The sequence below is a fragment of the Phanerochaete carnosa genome, assembly GCF_000300595.1.
Source record: "Phanerochaete carnosa HHB-10118-sp unplaced genomic scaffold PHACAscaffold_12, whole genome shotgun sequence".
Classification (NCBI taxonomy): Eukaryota; Fungi; Basidiomycota; class Agaricomycetes; order Polyporales; family Phanerochaetaceae; genus Phanerochaete; species Phanerochaete carnosa.
In genome coordinates this window covers 1,535,981-1,557,267 of record NW_006767639.1, presented here as the reverse complement: position 1 = coordinate 1,557,267, position 21,287 = coordinate 1,535,981, and the positions used below count along the sequence as shown (strand labels likewise).

Here is a 21,287-nt window from a genome sequence, read left to right as displayed (position 1 = left end):
TATTACAGTGCGCATCTCCAGGGCTCTACCACCGTAGCAATTAATGATACCGCCAGTGGGCACTTCTGATCTCTGGGCTGTCTATACGCACACATTCACGACAGAACTCTTGGTGGGGCGTATACGCAGAGTGTGTCACCTTAATTATATGAATGAGATTCGTGCGGCATAGTGCCACTGCTGCATTGAACTTTATATCCTCATGTTATACCCACCCCTGCTAAGTACCTTGGAAGATCGTCCAAGGATGTACATGTGGGATTTATGACATCGAAATTCTTTCACCAGGTGCTTTCCGCAGCTCAAAACAGATGTTCAACCTGCTCTCAGCGTGCTGTGCAGCTACGTCTCGACTTGCCTCTCTTGCTCGCCATGCACAACCCCGTCTTGTCGGTCTCTATGCAAGGAACGGTATTCTGGAAGCCTGTCTTTGAGTACGACAACAGCGAAAACGATGGTACCATCACTTTTCGGAAGACGCTATTCCACACGACCACCTTTATGGCGAAGGTCTTTGACAGAGAGGTCAACGAGGCCGTTTACAGGCACTCACAGCGGCAGAGGAACAATTCTGTTTCCTTCGATTTCGAGCACAAAGCATTCGAAGTACTTGCAGTCGTCGCTTTACAGGACAACAGAACGATGACCGAGTTCGACGCCGCTCTTCAACATGTCAAGGAGCGTACCGTCGAGGTGGTGCACGCGACGACGCAGTCGACAGAGCAAACATGTGAGTCCTCATTACTCTTGGTGCACTAGAGCCAAGATACTGAGACAATCAGACACTATTGGCCCGCGCAGCAAACTGAACCTCTACCAGAAAGTCTTTAATTTCGCGGGATTAAATTACGAGTGTGACACATTCAAGACATCGTCGGCACCTCTGTACCAGACAAAAGTAGTGGACGTCACAGTCAGAGTTCGTCCGGTCTCCTTCATCCGAGACATAGAGGTGAGTACACTCTCGTAGTCTCCGGGATGTTGACGCAAGGTTAAGATGCTCGGCTCTGTAGGTCATCTATGGAGATTATGCGGCTCAGGCGCCGGCTGTGCGCGTAGTCGAGGTCAGCGGAGGGAACGATGACATTAACGCAGGCTTCGGCGGGAAGTACGTGTCGCCTTCGTCTGGTTCCAGATCTCTACTCACCTCCCTCGAGATACGTCTGGCTAAGACCAATATATACGTACAACCCCGCGGAAGCGGCTTCGCGATTCGACCTGATTATCCAGGACGGCGAACACCTCGACTGGCCGGATCTGGCCAAGTGGGCGGGAGGAAAATACCGCTTCTTACGTGCTGTAAACGACCACATGTCTCCGGTGAAGATCACGCAGCTGGCGCTGTTACGCGGAGGGTATGTCGAGAAGGTGGATGGATGGGGGTACAGCGAGAAGACAGGAGATATAAATGGGGGCAGATGGGGCGACTATTTGTATCTCGTGTGGAAAACACACGCTGTACCTGACCATATCTCGTAGTATACTGCAGATTCTGCCTGCCATGATTAATATTGTACACTAGCATAAGACCTTGTCCCCCGAAACAGGAGTCAGCGCTTGCGGTGGGGTCGTATACGTCTTCTTTGCGTAGGCCTTTCATTTTGCTATCACTAAGGTTTTTACTTTCTTTCGGATTCGAGGATTTGAAGACCGCCCAGGCCTGCGACTTTCGTGACGCTGATGTTCCGATTCCCTTTCCGATTCCCTTTAGAGAATTGGTTAACACACTGACTCAGAAGCTTTAGCCGCTGGTTCCCCCCCCCCTATCGGACTCGTAGGTCCGATCCGAGTGATCCGAAGCGCACAGCGCCGTCGTTCTCAGCCTGGCGAGGACGTCTGCGAACGATTAGTACGAAACACCATCGTCTCGCAAGTCTATTCACGGTCGCCGCTCTGGTGCCATACGGTGTGCTTTCAGCATCTCGACAAGCAGTCGTCTTACCACCAGGAACTACTAGCCACCCACAGCGCTAGACCGGGTGCACACGATGGTTTCACGCTGAGCGCAACCTACTCGGCACTCCACACCTCGATGAGTTCACCCACCCGACGAATGTGCTGACCACGAAACGTAGTGAGATGAAGAGTGGGTGCGGCTGATCCAAGTTGTCTACGCTGCCAGTGCACGAAGGGGCCAGGGTCACAGCGCCAGCGCCACTCACTTTCCATCGCAGTCTGACAATTCCTTGGTTCGCTCACGCTCAGTCCCAAGCCGCACATGCCGATCTACCCTCTGTGCATGCTCTCGAACCATGTGCTTAGCGCCGACGGACGTGTGAGCAATATCTGGGCTGAACCCCGCACATCATGACATGTGGTGGCCCAATATCAAATTCCCGCCCGAGAGGGGACAAATTCGCCTGTCGGGGCCAGCGGTCATCCAATGATCCAAGTGCATGTTTGCTTGGTGCTTGTGTCCCAGATTTGATATATAACATTGATAGTATTGTCGTGATACGACGACTGGGCTGCGCGAGCGCGAACTGGCGAGTGGCACGCGGGCACGATCTAATACACACGGTGTTAGTCTGAGTGCGAAGGAAAAGAGCACGCTGTATAGCTATATACCTAATACACACGGTGTTAGCTAGACAGGGGTCTGGTAAGCATACTACATAATGCGCAAGGGCGACGAAAGGGACTTACTCTGAGTGCGAAGGGAAAGAGCACGCAGAGTGGGGATGCGAGAGGAGTCCTTATATACTAAAAGGAAGCAAAATTGAAAGTCCGCTAGAATGGGGAAGCCTGCCATAAAGAGGTCCGTGCGTGGGAGCACTACATATGATTGTCCAATCACTATCTACGTATTAGCAGCGCCTAATCTAAGATGTCCACCTTAAGTCCATGCCGGGCGGAACGCCGAGCCAGAGCCACTAGGCGCTTCAACAGATAGCCTGGCCCATTTGTTTGAGCTCTCTCGCCACCTGCAGCACATCAGCCTCGGCTGCTACGTCAACTGCGGTTTTGCTGCCAGTGCCATCGGCCTATTGCCTGCATAGCACTCTTGCACGCAGCTCAATATCCGCACGCAGTACCAGCAGCTCCTTGAGGCCGACGTGCTTCCGCTTACAAGAAGTCTATCTTGGTTGCAGCTACGACTTGTACCACTGGCACTCTGTGGGGCTGTTTCCTTCAGTGGCGTCTCATTGCTTGGCCATCATCAGAAGCTTCTGAGGTCTCAGGCTGATTGATTCAATGCCCATTATGCACACTCCATTGTCATGCCTGCTGCCACCATTGTGAGGGCATTATCCAAAAGTATGAGAATACCATTGCTAATGTTGAAAATGAATAAGTTTGTGCTGGAAAATCCAATGGCGGGAAAGTCAAACGCTCTCAGGTGGGCTCTCAGAGAAGGGTGCATTTCAGGCCTTCTGACTGCCTACAACTGACATTATAGTCCAATATTCCTGCTAAAGGTGATTTCTTTGGGTATGACTGTGTGAAATGTGGGTATTTTGTGCAGAGAATGCACCCAGAAGCTACCGGCGGACGCTCGAATAAATTCTTTTTAAGATTAGAATAGAGGGAATTTTGGGCCTTTTAATGACCTGAGGGGCACTTTATGGACTGATGTGCCCTCGACAAAATACTCCATTTGGGAATAAGCGGGCACTCTTGTGTGTATTATGGTGAAGTCACACTGGCACCCTTATTGCCATATGCACATCTGCACAACATTATTTTGCTCTGGCAAGCTATGATACTATTCAATGTACACAATTGATTCTGTATTGCATACATACCTCTCATGATATAATATATACATATGGGCTTCCTTGGGGAATCGGCTGACACGGCGCTAGCTGATACCCCTCGAGTAAGCAGAAAACACTTCCGTAGGTAGGCGCCCATCTAAGCGCCATAGCAGAAAGTCCCCGGCGCCTCAACGTCCAACGAAATCATTCTCTATGACTCGTAATCCCAGTTCATAGATGTGCAGTGCAGCTCATGGCCTTCGTGACCGTACCGCAAAAATGTGGTCATGCGCGTACAGTATCGCAATTTTGTACCCGAAACAGCGAAATTGTCATATCTGGGCATGGCAGTGCTGATGTAAGCAAGTTATAGACGTTCAGAGCCCGAAAGCTCTCCTGTCCTCCTCAGGTTTGACCGGAACGGCCTCCGAATACTCAACGTCACTCTCATTGGGATAGATATCTTTCATATCAAACCACCCCACTCAGTGAATGGACAGAATAACTGTCTAGTGGCTACTCGAGCTACACTGAGCGTCAAAAGTAAATGAACACCCACACCGCTCGGGATCCAACCTCTATTGTGACACGAATCTTGGAGATACTCCCATGCTTTCATTTGTGGAAACTCTACATGGTTTTGGCTTGCATATTTATGAAAAATTGTAATACATTGGTCAGCAGGAATTATACAATGGGGCTGATTTCTAGAGCAACTTCTGCATGCATAATGTAGGTTTAAATGCAAAATTTGTACTGCAGCTTAAAAGCCTTACTAACAACTGTTTTTGGAGTCTCCCTCGCTTGAACAAATATTTGAGGCCCTTTCAGATATTTTACACAAGAGAGTTCATGCTCTGGAATTTTAAGGAATGGAGGTGCTACATGTTTTCCCAGAAGTCCATGTGCATGCTCTGGTGCCCAAATGGTTGCAATATTACTTGGAAGAGCAAATAGGGATGCGATAATACAAAACAGCTCATTAGAAAGCAGTTATTGGGTTGAGAGAAGGCAGTTGTTGGAGGAAGTGGCATATCGGACAGCATCAATTAACTACATTGTGTCCCAGCATTGCAAATCCCTGTGATTATATTTTAAACCTTTCTCAATCTCTTGTATACTGTATTGGGAAGTATTGTATTAGCCTGTGTTGCACCATCTTTATGTAGAAAAAATATTCTGAGGCACACTTCAGAGGCAACATGCAAGCAGTCAAGGAAGGCACCCATGCTTTGCCTTCATCCTCCTGAGGCTCTAATTATAATTCTGTCAAATAGCTGCAAGGTTTCTTAACTCACTAAGCAGAAAAGTGAGACCTTCAGTCTCTAACCAAGAGTCTGTAGTGGGAGCCAATGTGGGAGGAAGAATGTCACTAAGGTCCATTAATAGCTGGGGAGCTCTGGGAAGCGTGCTCTTATAGATAGCCCTAGTAACCAGGAATAAGGGGTAAAACATCCTACACAATTTTCTGAGTGCATAGGCTGCGGCATTTTGGTAGAGCACGGCCAAACTTCCATTGGAAGCGCCAGTTTAAATGTGAGTCGAAACATCATCTGCTCATAGCACTATCGCTTTTCACTCGAAGCTTTCAATATTCTATATTTGGTATTCCCATGTATATTAAATCTCGCACAAATATTTCTAGCATTTAATACCCAGAGCTCGCAGAGAATGAGAGTGTCAGGTGGATGTTCATTTACTTTTGACGCTCAGTGTATCTGCGGGAAGTGAACACCAACAAGACACCGACCGCGCAAACACCGGCCACATATAGGCAGTCACCATGAAAGTTTCAATGGCGTAGCGAAGCGAAACCGCTTCTTGTATTAGAATACAAGACTAAACATACAACAGATACGGTATAATACATCTAGTAAACAGGAAGTCGCTGAAAGGATGCGTCAGCGGCTAGCAGAACTCATCGCCGACCAGCTTCGACGACCTCGATGATGACCCGTCCAACACACTCAATCACTCCACGCTCATATACGCCAATGACCACCTCTCCGATATCGGCCTTGGCAGGCACGCCCGACAACTCGACTACACGCTTGTCGCCGCCGGCGCTCGCGGGGGCAGCAAGGTCAACTTTGAGAAATTTGGGGAGCTTCTTGTCACCCATGGGGCGAACATCCAGCGGCTTCGTGTGCGATAGAGGTAGCATGAGAGCAATGCGGAACCTGAAAGGCTCGCCCGTGCGCGTGAGCATGCGCGGCGTGGGTACTGGCCCGGCGGCGGACACGCTCCTGCTCATCTCGCCATGACCCATATGTGAAGACTCGGCCACCGAGAACGATGGTGATGGTGAACCAGCTGTCAATTTCGTGAGTCAAGCGCAAATGCCATCAAGGGAGAGCTAGACGTACCAGGAGTCAACTCGTCAGCGTTGTCGCCAAGCGCCCGAACGTACTCGATGCCAACGCTCAGGTCGTCCCCTGGGGCGCCCTCGGTCTGGCTGAATCGTTTCTCTATCGACAAGCTACGGAAGACCTTCGCCATCTGGCTCGCTACGCGCTTCGTGCGCACAGGTCCGTTTCCCGCGATGGGCTGATCTTGCGACAGCTTGGGCACAGGTACACGCGCAGCGCCAAAGGGAACGAGACGCGGCGTGGGCCCACCATGTTCGGCCTGAACGGAAACTACACTCGCAGCGGATCGGACACTACGAACGCTCCGAGCACGTTGCACGACGGCCTCTGTCGCGTGTGTGCGCGCGGAGTCGTCAGAACCGTCGGTATCGGTAGATGAGGAGCGGCTGAGCGGCGCGCCGTGAGCGTAGGCGTGGGTCTTGGAGACGTACGTCTGTGGGGGTGTGGCGAGGAGCATGGCCGACGTCGAGCGTTCGGGAGGTCCAAAATCGGGGCGGCGTCGAGGAATAGAGCGCTCTCCGGTCGAGCCCGATGGGGATCCAGGAATACTGATACTAGCACCAGTCCACCCGCTCGTCCCGCTAGGAGCATAAGCCGTCGCATTGATATCGTCGAATGGGTCTAGTGTCTGCGATGGGCGAACGAGACGTAGATCATCGGTGTCTGCGAGTCGTCCATCATCGGCCATTATGAGGGTAGGCTTGCCGATGACGGGTCTTGCCCTCTTATTCGTGCTGCCGACGTTTCGCACCGTATCACTGACACGCCGAGCAGCTGATCGAACTCTGTTGAAGAATTCAGCTTTGCTCATTACGGCAGGTGTTCCGAGGCTTCCACTGCTGTAGGGCGACTCGTTGCCTAGCCGGGTGCGTACACGGCGAAGTTCGGTCCCAGCGTCCTTGCCATCAACGTCGATGCCGATGCCATACCACTTCTTTTCTTCGTCCGTCCACGCGCGCTGGCCTTCCTCGCCAAGGAGGGCTGAGTCCTGAATTCGCGCGAACCGACGGAAAGCAGCAAGGGAAAGACCAAAGAGAACAAGTCCCGCGATGATGCCAAACGCGATCTTGAGCCCAAGGAGTAGCTTTGCCTTAGTAGCCGCCGAGAGTGAAGTGCCAGTCGTATTGTGAGAATTCGCATAGTCAGAGGGAGTGAGCGAGATGGGGAGACTAGTGTGCGATGTCGAATGAGTAACATGCGAGTAGGCGGTAAAAGTGAGGGTTATATGCGAGTAGTCAGTGAAGTTTCTCGGCACCATACCCGATACTGTCGCGGCAGAGGGATCGAAAGTCAAAAATTGAGTTGCGTTGTCCGGGTCAAAGGCCGCAGAAAGCGAGATGTCGTCATGACCGCCTGTTCCCGTAGCATTCGAGAAGTATGGAACGAGGGAGAATGACAGTTGCTCTCCGTTTTGAACGAGGACAGGCTGCAACAACGGAGCAGTGAAATACGATGGAACCACGGCGATGGAGACATTGGTTTCGAGAGTCTGATTCACCGTTGTCGTGATGGTCACGGGCAACACCGGATCGTCCTCATCGTTGTCCACACTAGCCGGAGGGGTACCGCTAAGCGTCCTGCTTGCAGTGTCATAGTCGAGCCAGTCACCGTAGTAGGAAGTATCGACTTCTAGAACGATGATATCCGAGGGTTGGATGGGCTGTCCATCCAAGAGCACGCCCGAGAAGTCCGCAGGAGAGTTTAGAGAGACCGAAAACTCAGTCTCCGCGGTGACGTTGATCGTCGGCAGAGATGACGTCGCCAAAGACAGTTCATGTTGCGCCACAAAGATGTTGAATGGGAGAGATGCGCCAGAATAGCCTTCCTCGTCAGAGCCATGAAGAGACAGAGCCAGAGATTGGGGCACACGTTCATCCCGTTCCGATGGCGTCACGCCGTTGAAGGTGATACTCCTAGGATTAAACTCAATCCAATCGGGCAGAGGGGAACCATCTTGCTGAAGCGCGGCGTAGAATATGTTCTCGACCGCGTCCGAGGTGAAGGTATCGTACTGGAACCCGATGCTGAATGACCACTTGGGCGGGATGCGAAGGGCAGGTACAGAGGACTTTAGCGCAGAATTCTGCGAGACAAGGTACACCGAGGAGAGAGAAGGGTTAGGAAGTTTGAACTGCTCGATGACGGGGTGCTTGACCTTGGGTGCAGGTGTAGACGACACAAGGAGCGAGAAGCTGGAAGAGTCCGTATCCGAAGAGTTAGGGTCCTTCGCAGTTAGCGTAACGGTGTGATATCCTTCGTCCGCTTTGAAGGGCGTCCCATGGAAAGACAGAGTCGTCCGGTCGAAGGCCAACCATCCGGGCAGGTCTGCGGCGCTGTAGTCCAACGTCGCGTTATGCGTCGAAACAAACGTGTTGTTAGAGACTGTCCAATTGTAAGGAGCGTTAATTCTAGCAATGAGAGGCAGTTGGCCCTCGAGGGAATTCTGTACCACGACGGAGGCGAAGACAGACGTGCAAACACAAGCCGCCGAGAAGAGGTGATATAAACGAGCGACGTGCATAGCGATGGTTGTAGTTTAAAGTAGTCTTTGTCGAGAATCCACAGGACAAGTCGGCCAGCGACCTCAACCAGCGACAAGACTGTTGAGAACGGCAAGCACAACGTCGACGAGACCTTCGTGGTGGATGTTGAGGACAAGAAAACAGGGCGCCTACTGTCAAAGCGCGACATCATCAGCAAAGACATGTAAGCGACGGTAAGAAATACTTAATTACTTGAGTGGTTTCCATTCTTGCCGATTACTTATGGACTAGTACACGGCGCAGTCAACAAACTTGAGATGGAACTAACGCTAACTACACCAAGAGCAGATTCTCTGATATCATGAGAGCCAGCGATCCATTCACAGGATCAACAGTCGACTGCAGTATCTAGTGCTTGCTCTGGAGAACATCCGAGATGTCGATATCCGTCTTCAATGCAGTCAAATAGTTCCTTTGCGTAGACGAACAAACAAAACAGAGGCATTCGAACGCTGAAGATCTCCAACCAGGGACAGCACTTGAAGCTTGAGGATTCGCAGGTGCTCGGGTCGTCGGAACTGGTCGCAGACGCTCTCGGAGAGATAGCAGAGGCCCGGCCACAGGTGATATCGTAAAGATGTGAGTTGTGTCAAGGCCTTCCGAAGCATAGCATGCAGGTCTCTGCACATACTTTCTTCAGGATAGGCACTCTGAGCGAGCGAAAGAGATATCTGCGGGCACGACCATAGAGACATCTCGATGTGAGAGACAGGGAGGTAAGGGCTCAACGGCCAGATCGAGGAGCTCTTGCGGAAGCCGCGATTTCGACGACTCATGGCTGAATCCGGCTTCAAAAAAAAGCCCCGACCGAACAACCTGCTGACCAAGTTGGTCTTCAAATTCAGGACGCGCAAGAACAAAGCGAGTTTCTAGCCTTTTGTTCTAGTAATGAGCGGCTAGCGACGCAACTCCAGACGCTGTTGACTAACACGTATCCGGTGCGCACTCGCATCGCGCCTCGTCGACAACATTGTGGTAGCCTATATCAAAACTAGTATGTTATTCACAGGACTCGTGGCGTAGCGGAAACGTCGACGTACCCTCAAACGGCCGTGCAGTATTCCAAATTTTGAGCAGCTGATGTTTATGGGGCATGCAACGCTTAGACATCTCCGTCTATTCATGAGACCGAGGCGTGCTCTGGTAAGGTACAGCTTAGGAGTTGATTTTTCCATAGGCGATAACGCATCGCATCCATAACAGGACCCTGCGGCCGGCTTACACGTGCTGAAGAGTTCTCGTCGCTTCCAGAATGTCTCAAATACTTGCAAGCACAAATCACAGGCGCGTATATTCTGTAATGCAGTTTAATTAGCTACGGGTGAAGTAAATGAAACGAAACTATCAAACAACAGTCTACAATGCTGGTCAGTATATCTCCCAGTAAGACACCAATGTGAAGGCGTCGCTGCGCATAAACCCGGCGATTCTATTTGGCAAATCCGAAGCACCATGCTTGAAAACTCCTCCGTGACACCTAATCCATTCAGAGAATATCGCCAAATGAGCTCAAGGCGCACAACCCCAACACGCTCGAGCACGTCCTTGAGCCTTACCCACTCGCCCCGCATAGTGTCCCAAACGGGAGCACCCGCACGCGCGATGTCATGGCCCAGGTCAAGCTCAAGAACGAATGAACGAACGGACTCCGGCAGCTGTGCGAGAAGTGAGGCGAGAAGGTCGAACAGTGCCGGGCCGAGGTTTTCGAACTTGTGCGCAGAGAATCGCACAACGATGGTCTGGAGTATGGGACAGCTATCGCGAATAGCCAAATATTGAACTACGTGGTCGAAGGTGCGGCCATAACCGATCGTCTCCACCACAACATTGGGGTGTATGCGGCAGCCGAGTCGCAGGAGAGTAGGCCCGGCAAGTCGCAGGAAGTTGCCTATGTGGCCAGCCTCGAGGCCACACCGGCAAGACACGTCTAGAGACTGCAGTGAAGAAACAAAACTTGGCATTATCCCCGTGCGCGCGAACGCCTGCAGCCAGTTGTGCGGAGGTGGGGGCGTGTCAATCCGTATATGAGTGATGGCAAGGTTGTGAGGAGAATCGGGTAGTGTGAGTGCTCGCGGCGTGCTCTCTACATGAGGAACATAGGGAGAGTCGTTCATAATGTCGCTGATGAGGGAGTCCTGGCTGCCGGGTAGCAAAAAGTCCGGAAGGTAGTCGCGGAATACATCTGCGACCAGCGTCCTCATTCCGGCTAGGGATAGTCGCTCCAGGTTGTGCGTTGCTCGCTGCCCGGGCCCTCCATCTAAGTCAATTTCGTGCAGTGCCAAGACCCTGTCAAGGGTCAGCGAGCAAAGGTTAGGGAGCAGCTGGAGAAGGGAAGCGATCAAAAGCGGCGTCACGGACTCCGGGGAGTCATGGTCGCGATCTATCGTATTTTCCAGAACAAGGGTGAGGTTCTCGACGTAGAACCTCACATGCAAAGGGGCCTCGCGCAGAATTCGAAGAAAGGATACGAGAGGCGCTTGCGAAGTGTTGATGGTGGGCGAACGGAAGAGTGACCGGCGAGCAGTGAAATGAAGGCGTCTTGATGTAAGAGAGAGAGTCGAGAGAGTATTGGGAGAATCATGTAAGAAATTGACGATGTTATCGAGGAGCTCCTGCGGTAGCCGTGGATTCGGATGGCGGGGATCGACTTCCATGGCCGTTTGCGCCAGTGCGATAGAATCGCCTAAACTCCATTTTGTGTACGTTAACGCATGAGTGCTATGAGGAATGGTGCCTCTGGTCAGTAGGGGGTTGGGAAAGTATATGACTCGAGACGCACCCCGCCCAACTCGCCGTGGAACCTCGCATCAACCGTTGGAAGCAGCTACAGCAGCCAAGCTTCAAAGCCAGACCTGTGCTATTCATCCGAAATCGCCTACATTCATCCTAACACAAATAAAATTGTTACTTACATGCCCTACCTCTAAGAGCCCTCTGGCCACTCTGCTATCGCAGGGATCACGATGACTGGTGTGTGTGCGGTACCCGACTTGGGGCGGGCGCGGTCAAAGGTGCGCGTGGGATTTTTTGTACAAAGTGGACAGCATAGTACGGGGGCCCACGCTCCCGCCGAATACTATGATGGCACCCTCGTTTATTAGTGTTCCCTGCTTTATTAATTTGCTTTTGCTACTTCAATCTGCCTCCGGAGGTGCTGGGAATATTTTTTAAGATAGCTCTGTATTCATGCTATAATATGATACCCATATCATGACATATATAAGGTGAAAGACGGTATGGTATTTTTGTAGATGCTCAGAAGCAGTCTAAAACTGGCTGAAACATGCTACTGATGGCTAGATCCAACCAGATCTCGCTCACCAAATATTCTTGCGACTACATTTATGAACTTGTGCACTTGCACTGAGCCTGGTAGGCTAATATATTTTGTTTTAAAAGTGCTAGGTACATGCACAGAGAAGGAACAGTTGTGGAGCGTTACAATGAACGGGCAAGGTGTGATGAAATTGTCACTCCGCCTGATCTCAGACACGGCAGGCAACGAGGGGCTCTCGACAGCAAGTCGCAACGATCCTACGCTCAGCAGTGCCACTGGAGGCTGTCAGTAATGCGCATGGGAAACCGGGGAGGACCTGGCAGGCCCCAGGTCCCCCGTATACATGTTCTCGCGTGTGCCTACGTGACTTAAGGTCGACCTTGGAAAGACGGCTCGGCTTCTCGGCAGCAGCACGACTCGACGGCATCTGGTGTGACACTAGTGTGACGAAATTAATAAACGAGGGAGCAGGTCCCATTTTGCGCACCGGAATCGATCCGCAGCTCTTGCAAGACCTCAATAAAATACAACAAAAATGCGAATACATAGTCAAGGTGTGCGCACATCGATTTATGCAAAACCGCTCACGAAGAGGGGTTGTGGTAAGCTACAAGAAGCAGATTTGCTCAATTTTTATAAACCAGGGTGCCATCATAGTACTGGCGTCTAAAGGTCCGCGCGTTGACCAAGCGTCTAAGGGTCCGGGTCCGGGTCCGGGACTCTTTCGTTCAGTCGATCCATCGCTCTCCAGGTTTCATCTTACTTTGGGCACACGCACACAACTTTGAGCACACGCGCACAACTTCAGGTACGCGCGCACACAAATGCTGGTACGCTCGCCCATGAGCCAGACTTACACACATGAATTGGCCTCATCTATGTATTATTACTATAAACTTTGCAGAATGCAGCATATTCTACTCGAGCATTGAATGACTCCCTTAGTCCCGTGCATTGTCCTTGCGAGCTTGCTTCTTCGATGCGTCCTGGCAGTCCCACTCTCTTGCTAATGAATGGCCATCACTTCCTCATATAGCTGCGGTTACACCGTAGTAGCCGTCGCCGAGGGTGCGATGAAGCATGTATCTGCTCTTCTACTGTGTGGTGCGGAAGGGTATCGGCGGTGGAGGAGCCGCATGCGTGGTGGAGGGCAAGATGTTTTTGGCGACGAGTACACCTCTAATGCCATCTCTGGGTTCCTTCCCAGTGAGCACTAGCATCCATACGCACCCAAAGCAGTAGATACACACTTTTGGGCCAGATTTTCATGCAGGCTTGGCGGCGGCGTTGGGCTCTGCACCATGAAGAGCACACTCTGGGTTGCATACACAGTGAACTCGGACTGCGTCTTCAAGTACGGCTGCAAAATAGGGTAGATATTAGAGGAGAGAAGGCAGTGCAGGCGGATTGCTGGCAGAAATACATACCTTCAGCTCCTTTCGGACATCCTCCAGCCCTCTGCTAGCACCAATTCATTGCCCGTCTCATTATTGCCTAACGGTGCCTGTGAACATGGACAAGCCGCTGGCTGCACTTGATGGTTTCTCGAGTGAATTTCTACCCAGGTGAGGACTTAAGTGAGGATGTAGCAAGCTCCGTCAAAAGATCTGAGCACGAGCACGAGCTGCTACCGGTGCAGTTGTGGCCCACTGAGCGCATGGCGTTGAATGCAGCCAAGGGCAGCAAAGCTCGGCGGCAAATGCGGCCTTGGACTCACATTCCCGTCCGGTCTTGTTGTCCTCGCCAACCACACTTGTTCTACCACCGGTTATTGGCCCTCGCGGAGTAATTGAAGGTGATAGAAGTGCACCCAAACAGCCTCAGCTGAAAGCAAGCGTGGGACTCGGCATCCCATTCTGTTGTCGCGCCTGGCGGGCAGGCACCATACATGATCATGCACCGCTGTTTTATGCCTTTGATAAAATTCTGTGAATCCTCGTTAGAGTTTTAAATAATCCCTTAGACACAGATAAAGCTTTTTGCTTAGTTGATTAAGCCTCAAAGTGATAGGTAGTCGTTAACAAACCAATATACATCTGGCAGGCAGCTTTGTTACTCCGAAGCGCTGAATCGTCGGACGCACATGAACTTAGGTAGGAAATTGAGCCAATAGATAGCGTATATAGAGTAGCTGGGTAGTTTTGTAATGAACAAATTTAAGGATTGAAGTACATGAAGGTGTAGCCAGTGGGCCTGTTGTACGGATCAATTTGGACCATGAGCGAATCTGGAGATTTGACAGGCGGTAGATCCTGTTGTGGTGGTGGCGTCCTTGCCTTGTCAGCCTCACCTGTGACGTCTGTAAGACCTGTGATCGCAGGAGCTTCTTTGGTAAGATCTATAACGTCTGCGTGATCGTCGTCTTGCTCAGGAGCTACGTCTCCAAAATCTTCCGCCCCTGGTGGCATGGCGGTGCCCAGCTGCTCAGGAGCCTCAGCGTTGCTAGCTGCCTGAGTCTCGACCTCTGGCGACAGCCTGAAGTGGACGTCGTTGGTGGCTAGAGATCAAGTAAGCACAATATCATTGAATATCTCTCAAACATGTCCACCGTCCTGTACGCTCGACGCAGGCTTGTGAGTTGGGAATAGCCCAGCTTCTATCTCTTTATCAGTGAGGGTGTCTTGTTCTTCGTACTCTAGGCTGTCTGATCCTGCGTTTAGCTGATAGAATAGCGGTCTTTGGCGCTTTGCTGCATGCTCAGATGGGCTCTCGCTACTATCTGATTATCAACCGTACGGTCTGTAAGAATCAGGAAACAAGGGGAGTTGAGTTTGTACGTACCTCTAGCTCTTCCTTTTCTCTTATCTTTTGTGATTATCTTGACATGTTCATTGTCAGAGTCCACCTCAGGCTCGGAGAAGACCGTAGCTACAGAGTGTGGTAAGTCGGTGCTAACCAAGCCAGACAGGAGATAATCACATACCTTTGCGCTTGGCAGCACGCTGCTTATCCTTTTTAGAGCTGGAGCCTTGCCTTTCTGCGTGGGCAATTTTTTCTTGGGGGTGTACTCTTTGCTCTCCGCACTTGTGCTGCTGCTGCCACTTTCAACATCACTTAACTCACCCCAGGACCGATACTCCTCAGGTTCAATAACATCACGCAGCGCTACAGTCAGTCAGATCTTGGTGTCAACATAATTTTTCCATGCTTACTAATATATAGCATCCAGCTTCTCCAACCTTTGCCTGTTTTTTTTTGAGGCGTCCCATATTTGCTGTCCATCAAACTCAGAAGATGAGTATATGAACAGCGCTCTATTAGCAGAGCTGAGCAGGACAAAGGGTAGCTTGTGAGTCTGAGCATGATCCTCGTTTCGCAGATTTTTCAGCCACAAATATTTGCGGATCAAGTACGTGGCAAGTGCAGGCAAGATAGAGAAAATCTTGCTGGTGACCGTCTTGGCACTGTCCTTGAACTTAAACTTATAGCCTGAGTCAGGGCTGTTTGCTGCTAGACCGTGCTTTCGGAGGTGAGCCAAAGCTGCGCTGCTTGGAATCTTAGATTTGACCAGACTCTTGTCAGCGTTCTAGTGGTGGTAAAGTTAGCAGCATGCTACCCAAAGCTATATGCTGCTCACCAATCCTTCGGGAACCACAACAATAGAGCAGACTGAAAAGCTCACCTTATCTGAGCTGCTCGATGCAGAGCTGGCGGCAGCCTGAACAATGTACATGTAAGCAAATATATTCTTGGAAGGGTGTATACTGCATACCTGAGACTTTATTCCAGCCTTGGACGATGAACTTTTCCTCTTCTCTGACTTCTGACTAGCTAACACCTTCCTCAGTCCGTTATTGGTTTCAATGCGAGCTTGCTGTGTGCTAGAGCTCCTAGGCTGTAAAGCACGCATAATGGAACTGACTTTGGCATCATTTCTCTTGTTTTCGTGAGTAGGATCTTGCTCGGCTTGCACGGTGTGATGCTCTTGTCAGTGGCCGCAGTTGCCGCAGCAAATCTTCTGGCCTTGAGCTAGAGGTTGCCACCTTTGGCAAGTACAAGGAGCATTGGTATCTGAGTCGACCTCTTTACAAATCATAATAATAAGAGGACAAGGAGAAGGTGGCCAGTCGTGGTGGTACGAAAGTGCGTGTTGAAGCACCTAGTGGCTCTGGCTCGGCGTTCCGCCCGGCATGGACTTAAGGTGGACATCTTAGATTAGGCGCTGCTAATACGTAGATAGTGATTGGACAATCATATGTAGTGCTCCCACGCACGGACCTCTTTATGGCAGGCTTCCCCATTCTAGCGGACTTTCAATTTTGCTTCCTTTTAGTATATAAGGACTCCTCTCGCATCCCCACTCTGCGTGCTCTTTCCCTTCGCACTCAGAGTAAGTCCCTTTCGTCGCCCTTGCGCATTATGTAGTATGCTTACCAGACCCCTGTCTAGCTAACACCGTGTGTATTAGGTATATAGCTATACAGCGTGCTCTTTTCCTTCGCACTCAGACTAACACCGTGTGTATTAGATCGTGCCCGCGTGCCACTCGCCAGTTCGCGCTCGCGCAGCCCAGTCGTCGTATCACGACAATAGTGCGAACACCACTGGGAAATTTTCTGCTTAGAGCGTCTACAAATGAGATAAGGTCACTCTTCCTTATAGGGTGTCGTGGAGGTTCGTGCAGGTGTGGAGATCTATACACCTAGAACAACTATTTGGATTCCTCTTGACTATGTATTAAATAGGACATGAGATGAACAGCTTTTGCCCACGACTCTGTTCGTGGCCTCCAGATCTGCTCTGGAAGGGAAATAACCATTTCCTTTCGACCTCTCTTCCCAACACGAAGCACTTTGAATGTCTCATAACCCTTGTCCCCAAGCTCTTCAGGAAGCACTCGATATCCTTCGGGTAAACCTGGCTCCATCAGATACTCTGCCAAGGCAGCAGAAAACAGCTCTGTGGCATCACCTGCAAAGGGCGTGGTGGTATCAGGAACAGGTATCAGAGGATGGCATATGTGGTTTTGCTGATTCTGGCCGACAAGGTGTTCAAGGTTGTCTTCATCTTCAGAAGTATCTGAATTGCCCGCCGGATCCTCGTCCTCCTCTGGTGGATTCCCAGCACCAGTCTGTCCATGCCTGGGCTGACGCGATGATCCAGCCACTCCGTAGAATTGATTGATAACATCTGGATGAACTCCGTCACAGTTGTCCTTGTATATGCCGTGCTCTGTCTGCCCCAATAAACGAAGGTCCTATAGTTAAAAAGTGAGCGGCTTAATATACTTATCATCAAGAGGCGTTGATATGGTACCTGAGGGCTGAAGTTATTTGTCTTCATTCCAGATAATGGGTGGGCGTTCCATCCCTGCTTAAACTGTTCGCAATCATCATTTATATTACCTAAAAATAGTTTATGTAGAAGCCAGAGGTGGTGCGTGTTGTTGCGATTAAGGAAGTGAAGTCTCTCGAGACGAGTGAAGAATGCCCTCCATTCTCTGCCAAACTGACGGCCAACCTCAACCCATAGTCGTTCAATTCAAGTATTGCGAGTAGAACTAGTGCGAAGAATGAGATTAAATATGTGTAGACTTAGATGTGTAAGCTGTACTCACCTCCCCCACATGAACGAAGCGCGGTTTGGACCTCTGTGAAGTATCATGTACACAGAGACATCCACGTTCTCTCCTCCATGGTCTCCTCGTACACGGGATGGTAGGCCGTATGCAGCAACTGCCTCCAAGAAAACATTGAGAACAGTTGATGCCAGGTTATTTGAGCTTGGTTTGAGAGCTAGAACCTGGGGTATGATGAGCTCACCATATACCGTCAGGTGGCTAAGGACTTTGGGTTGTACAGCCGATAATTCTCTACTCACCGTTCGACAGAATCCGTCTATGAAGCCATGGATCACAATACCCCAGTGGATGAGCTTGTGGTGTCCGTCGTAGTGCTAAAGAGCATTGGGACGAGAGGATTGATACTCTCTTCGTCGTACTGCCCGACGCTGGTGTAATGTCGCCCCAAGTCCATCTACTCGGTGAAGGGACTGATACACACATGCTTTCTGCACACGCAAACCATGACTGCACAAAAATCCAATGAGATAGCGCATGCCTGAATCTGGTTTGGCCGTCTTGTATACACGGACAATGGTGTCTAGCTGGTCATTGGTAAGCGTGCAGAAGGTTCGACGTATACCGCACGACTTGAGGTTTCGCCGGATGCTGTGTCAGTGCATGTTGAGAGCTTTGGATAGGCGGACTTGAGATATATGTCTTTCAGAAGCCATGGCCTCCCACAGGTATGCTTCGTCAATCTGCTTTCTTGGGCGGCCTCGCTTTCCGGTGCGAATATAGCGCACAGGCTGCACATCTTGCACATGGCTCTGCTCACTATGCGATAATTCAGTGGGCTGTGATACATAGAAGAGTGGTACAACTTACTGCTCTATGTTGTTCTCTAATGCTGCTTCAAACCAAATAACTGCAGCTGCCAGTGCTTTGGCAGCTGACTCGAGCCAATCAGATGGCAAACGCTGCTCTTGCTGCTCTTCAAGCACGACTAAGAGAGGGAAAATCTCATTGAGCAGCAGGTCTTTGTGAAAGCGAAGGCAAAGAGGATCTGAGTCGTCCTGTTGTAGAACCTCAAGTGAGCGGCTGTGTGCGTCACATATAGTCTGGTGGGCCTGTCGGATATTGGAAGACCAAGCAAGATGGGTGATAGGCAAGGGCAGCTCAGGAAAGTCTGCTAATAGAGGAAGGTTGCTAATGGTGTCACTATTCATTGCGCAAGATAAAGAGGAGACGACAGGGAAGTGTGGTGAAGTGCACCAGAGCCTGCCCTAAATTGGATACTGCGGCGGCCCTGACTCCTCTCTAATGCGGCGATCCCGCCTACTGTCAGTCTGGCTGGATAACCTGTCTCCTTTCCTTCCAACATCAACCTCAGATGTCAGGCCTTACACCTCCAGATGCTGCCGTAGTTCCCACCATAACCCATCATGAGAAGTATTACTTTGAGGACGGTGACTGTTTTATCTGGGTATGTTATCAGCATATACCAGATTTCTTTGTAAACTCACTGTCAACTTAAGTGCAAACATCATCTGTATAGGCTCCACAGCGGACTGTTGTGAAAGCATCTGGACATATTTTTGGCATTATATCCTCTACCCACCGTGAACAAGGATGGTTCGACATGGGAGGGCTCAACTGCAGAGAACCCGATCATCCTGCCGTCAATAGCGACTGCAAAGGAGTGGGACTATCTGCTGAAGCACATGCTTGATGGGTGAGTAATGAATGATTTTGGTAGCATGCATAGGACTCATCTTTGGGCATACCCAGTTATGAGCTGCCTCCGTATCCACTTGATTATCTTGTCGCCGTTCTGAAGCTGTCATCCGTGTGAAACATGAAGGGTGGGCAGCAGTGGGCTATTGCCCACATTACCCCGTTGTCGTGCAGTGTGCTCCCTGATACACTCAGACTTCGTCTAGGGCGGCAGTACAATGTCGACTCCTGGATCAAGCCGGCGATCAGGGGATTGTTATCGTACACTTCAACACTGCAACTGCTGCAGTACGACGCCTCATCGAAGTGGCTATCCTACAAGGAGTATGAAGCCATCGCTTGTGCACGAGAAGGGCTGGATTGTGAACGAAGGCTGCTTGCTCTCGTTCCTCTGGCAATTGATGATCACAAGGCGCCCAATTGTACGGACCATCAGGTGTGCATCAGGGTTTGGAAGGCTCAGTGGAGGAAGCACATTGGAGATGTGATGCTTCATCCTAACTGGGTGGCAGCAATGAGTTTTATCGAGGTTCAAATGAGGCTACCTGACCTGCAATTTGTAGGAATGAACACATCCTGTCGAGACAAGGCCCGTCAAGTAGTTGAGGAATCTGGTGCATTCAACGTTGAAAATACATATGTCGACTACGTGTACAATAAATTTGCCTCTGAGGTTCCTCTTACTATACTAGATGTACACCTGTAGACACTTGCGTAGTTCTGCTCTAGACAACCTTTGATTGTGGCGCGCGCAGGCCAGTTATGTGCGTGTGCCCAAAGCTGTGTGCGCGGTACCCGAAATAGTGCGCGCGCGGGCCAAAAGTGCGCATGGGAATTAATATACAAAGTGGACAGCATACCGTACCACTGGTTTGGTAGCCCACCATTCGTCATGGCTCGTCGCCCATATGTGCACCTGCCGTTGTCCTTAGCACAGCTTTCCAATGCCATGTCGTTTCCCAGGGTATGGTGGCAGCAGCATTCATGGTGTACAAATACACAGGATGAGGGGAGGTGACTTGCATGAAGAGCCACAGCTGATTAACTTGATTTTGTACTACATAACAAGGATGCATACGAGTAGCATAAGCAGCCGGCCAAAACTTCTGTGTGGCCCTCACAACAGGGGCGGCTTGAACAAATGTCAGCCATTGTGTGTGTCGGAGCCAGTCAAGAGGCTAGGAGGCTCACCAGGCTATTGCGCCAACGCCCGATACTCGACCTCGCAGGGAGCCCACGACACTAGTACTGACGCGACACCACGAAGCAAAGTACAGTAGGGCAGAAATATAATAGATTTAAGTCTACATAGGTACATACCAATGCGAGGCTATGACAGTCATCGTCGTCATCATCATCTTATCCATGGTCCTATTCATTGCCACCTCTCTTCGAGACGTTCTGAGGCCACAAAGGCCACGCACAGTGCGGTGCCCGCAGCGAACCCAAAGATGCTCGTTGAGCTCGTGGACCCTTAAGCGCCGATGGGGTCCTTGTGTTACATTCAGTCGATTTGGTATTCTGGAAACCTGGGACTCACGCATTCCGATTTCAGACAAAGCGCCCTTCACACGTGACACTTGCGGACTTTGACCGGGGCCAGGCCATATCCTGTTCGGCTGTGCTTGGGAAACAGTGCTGCGCACGCCGGGCCAAAAAACGAGAAGATTTGCATGGCAAGATAAAGTTCCAGATTGGTATGGGGAAAATTTGTAGTGAAAGACAGCCTTCAAGTTACAAGCCGCAGATTTTGAGTTATAAGCCCGTGACTTGCAACTTCGGCGTTCGCCAACTTCCAGCGGTAACCACCGGTGTTCGCTGGTGGCCATTGGTGTTCGCCGGCGGTCCTTGCCATATACGGGTGCGTCACTGTGAGCGCTTGTGAACACCACCGTTCGTTGTCCACTGGAACCCATCGGAATACAGCAGCAACTGGTGAATATTGCTGTGTATCAGTGGCAAGTAGTGGGGTATGTTGGGATATACCAGTGTTCAGCATGTTATGCTGGCTGCCACTGGTATTTGGTCCGGTTGATTCACATGGCAGGTGGCAGACACCACCAAACACTGGTGACATCCACTGGCAGGCAGTGGCCACTATCCATCAGCATATGCTGTTTATTGTTAGTATGTCATTGAATAATAATTTTTGGCATTTTTCAC

The 21,287-nt window shown here is 50.6% G+C and overlaps 4 protein-coding genes across 4 annotated transcripts; 1 reads left to right on the top strand and 3 right to left on the bottom strand.

The window, feature by feature from the left end:
- Positions 1–372: 372 nt before the first annotated feature.
- PHACADRAFT_105609 (uncharacterized protein) lies at positions 373–1,479 on the top strand (the record flags this gene model as incomplete). The annotated part of the gene is made up of 4 exons (XM_007401461.1): positions 373–713; positions 775–952; positions 1,014–1,108; positions 1,158–1,479. The coding sequence occupies 4 exons, from the start codon at positions 373–375 to the stop codon at positions 1,477–1,479; spliced, it is 936 nt and encodes a 311-aa protein (XP_007401523.1).
- A 4,012-nt stretch (positions 1,480–5,491) lies between these two features.
- On the bottom strand, positions 5,492–8,730 carry PHACADRAFT_131042 (uncharacterized protein). Its single transcript, XM_007401460.1, has 2 exons — positions 6,065–8,730; positions 5,492–6,011 (listed from the first exon to the last, which is right to left on the bottom strand). The coding sequence occupies exons 1-2, from the start codon at positions 8,586–8,588 to the stop codon at positions 5,617–5,619; spliced, it is 2,919 nt and encodes a 972-aa protein (XP_007401522.1). The 5' UTR covers positions 8,589–8,730; the 3' UTR covers positions 5,492–5,616.
- A 1,057-nt stretch (positions 8,731–9,787) lies between these two features.
- PHACADRAFT_264961 (uncharacterized protein) lies at positions 9,788–11,349 on the bottom strand. The gene has a single exon (XM_007401459.1). It carries the CDS (start codon positions 11,262–11,264, stop codon positions 9,918–9,920), a length of 1,347 nt encoding a protein of 448 aa, XP_007401521.1. The 5' UTR covers positions 11,265–11,349; the 3' UTR covers positions 9,788–9,917.
- Positions 11,350–14,043: 2,694 nt separating this feature from the next.
- On the bottom strand, positions 14,044–15,737 carry PHACADRAFT_33077 (uncharacterized protein; the record flags this gene model as incomplete). The annotated part of the gene is made up of 8 exons (XM_007401051.1): positions 14,044–14,384; positions 14,436–14,606; positions 14,669–14,755; positions 14,811–14,922; positions 14,951–14,963; positions 15,040–15,413; positions 15,510–15,545; positions 15,600–15,737. The coding sequence occupies 8 exons, from the start codon at positions 15,735–15,737 to the stop codon at positions 14,044–14,046; spliced, it is 1,272 nt and encodes a 423-aa protein (XP_007401113.1).
- Positions 15,738–21,287: the final 5,550 nt, after the last annotated feature.

Bases quoted from the DNA above. Each gene is read 5' to 3' on its own strand.
- PHACADRAFT_131042 (XM_007401460.1), bottom strand. From the start codon at position 8,588: ATGCACGTCGCTCGTTTATATCACCTCTTCTCGGCGGCTTGTGTTTGC. The intron at 6,012-6,064 runs GTACGTCTAGCT...CGAAATTGACAG, and splicing joins CGCTGACGAGTTGACTCCTG to CTGGTTCACCATCACCATCG.
- PHACADRAFT_264961 (XM_007401459.1), bottom strand. From the start codon at position 11,264: ATGGAAGTCGATCCCCGCCATCCGAATCCACGGCTACCGCAGGAGCTC.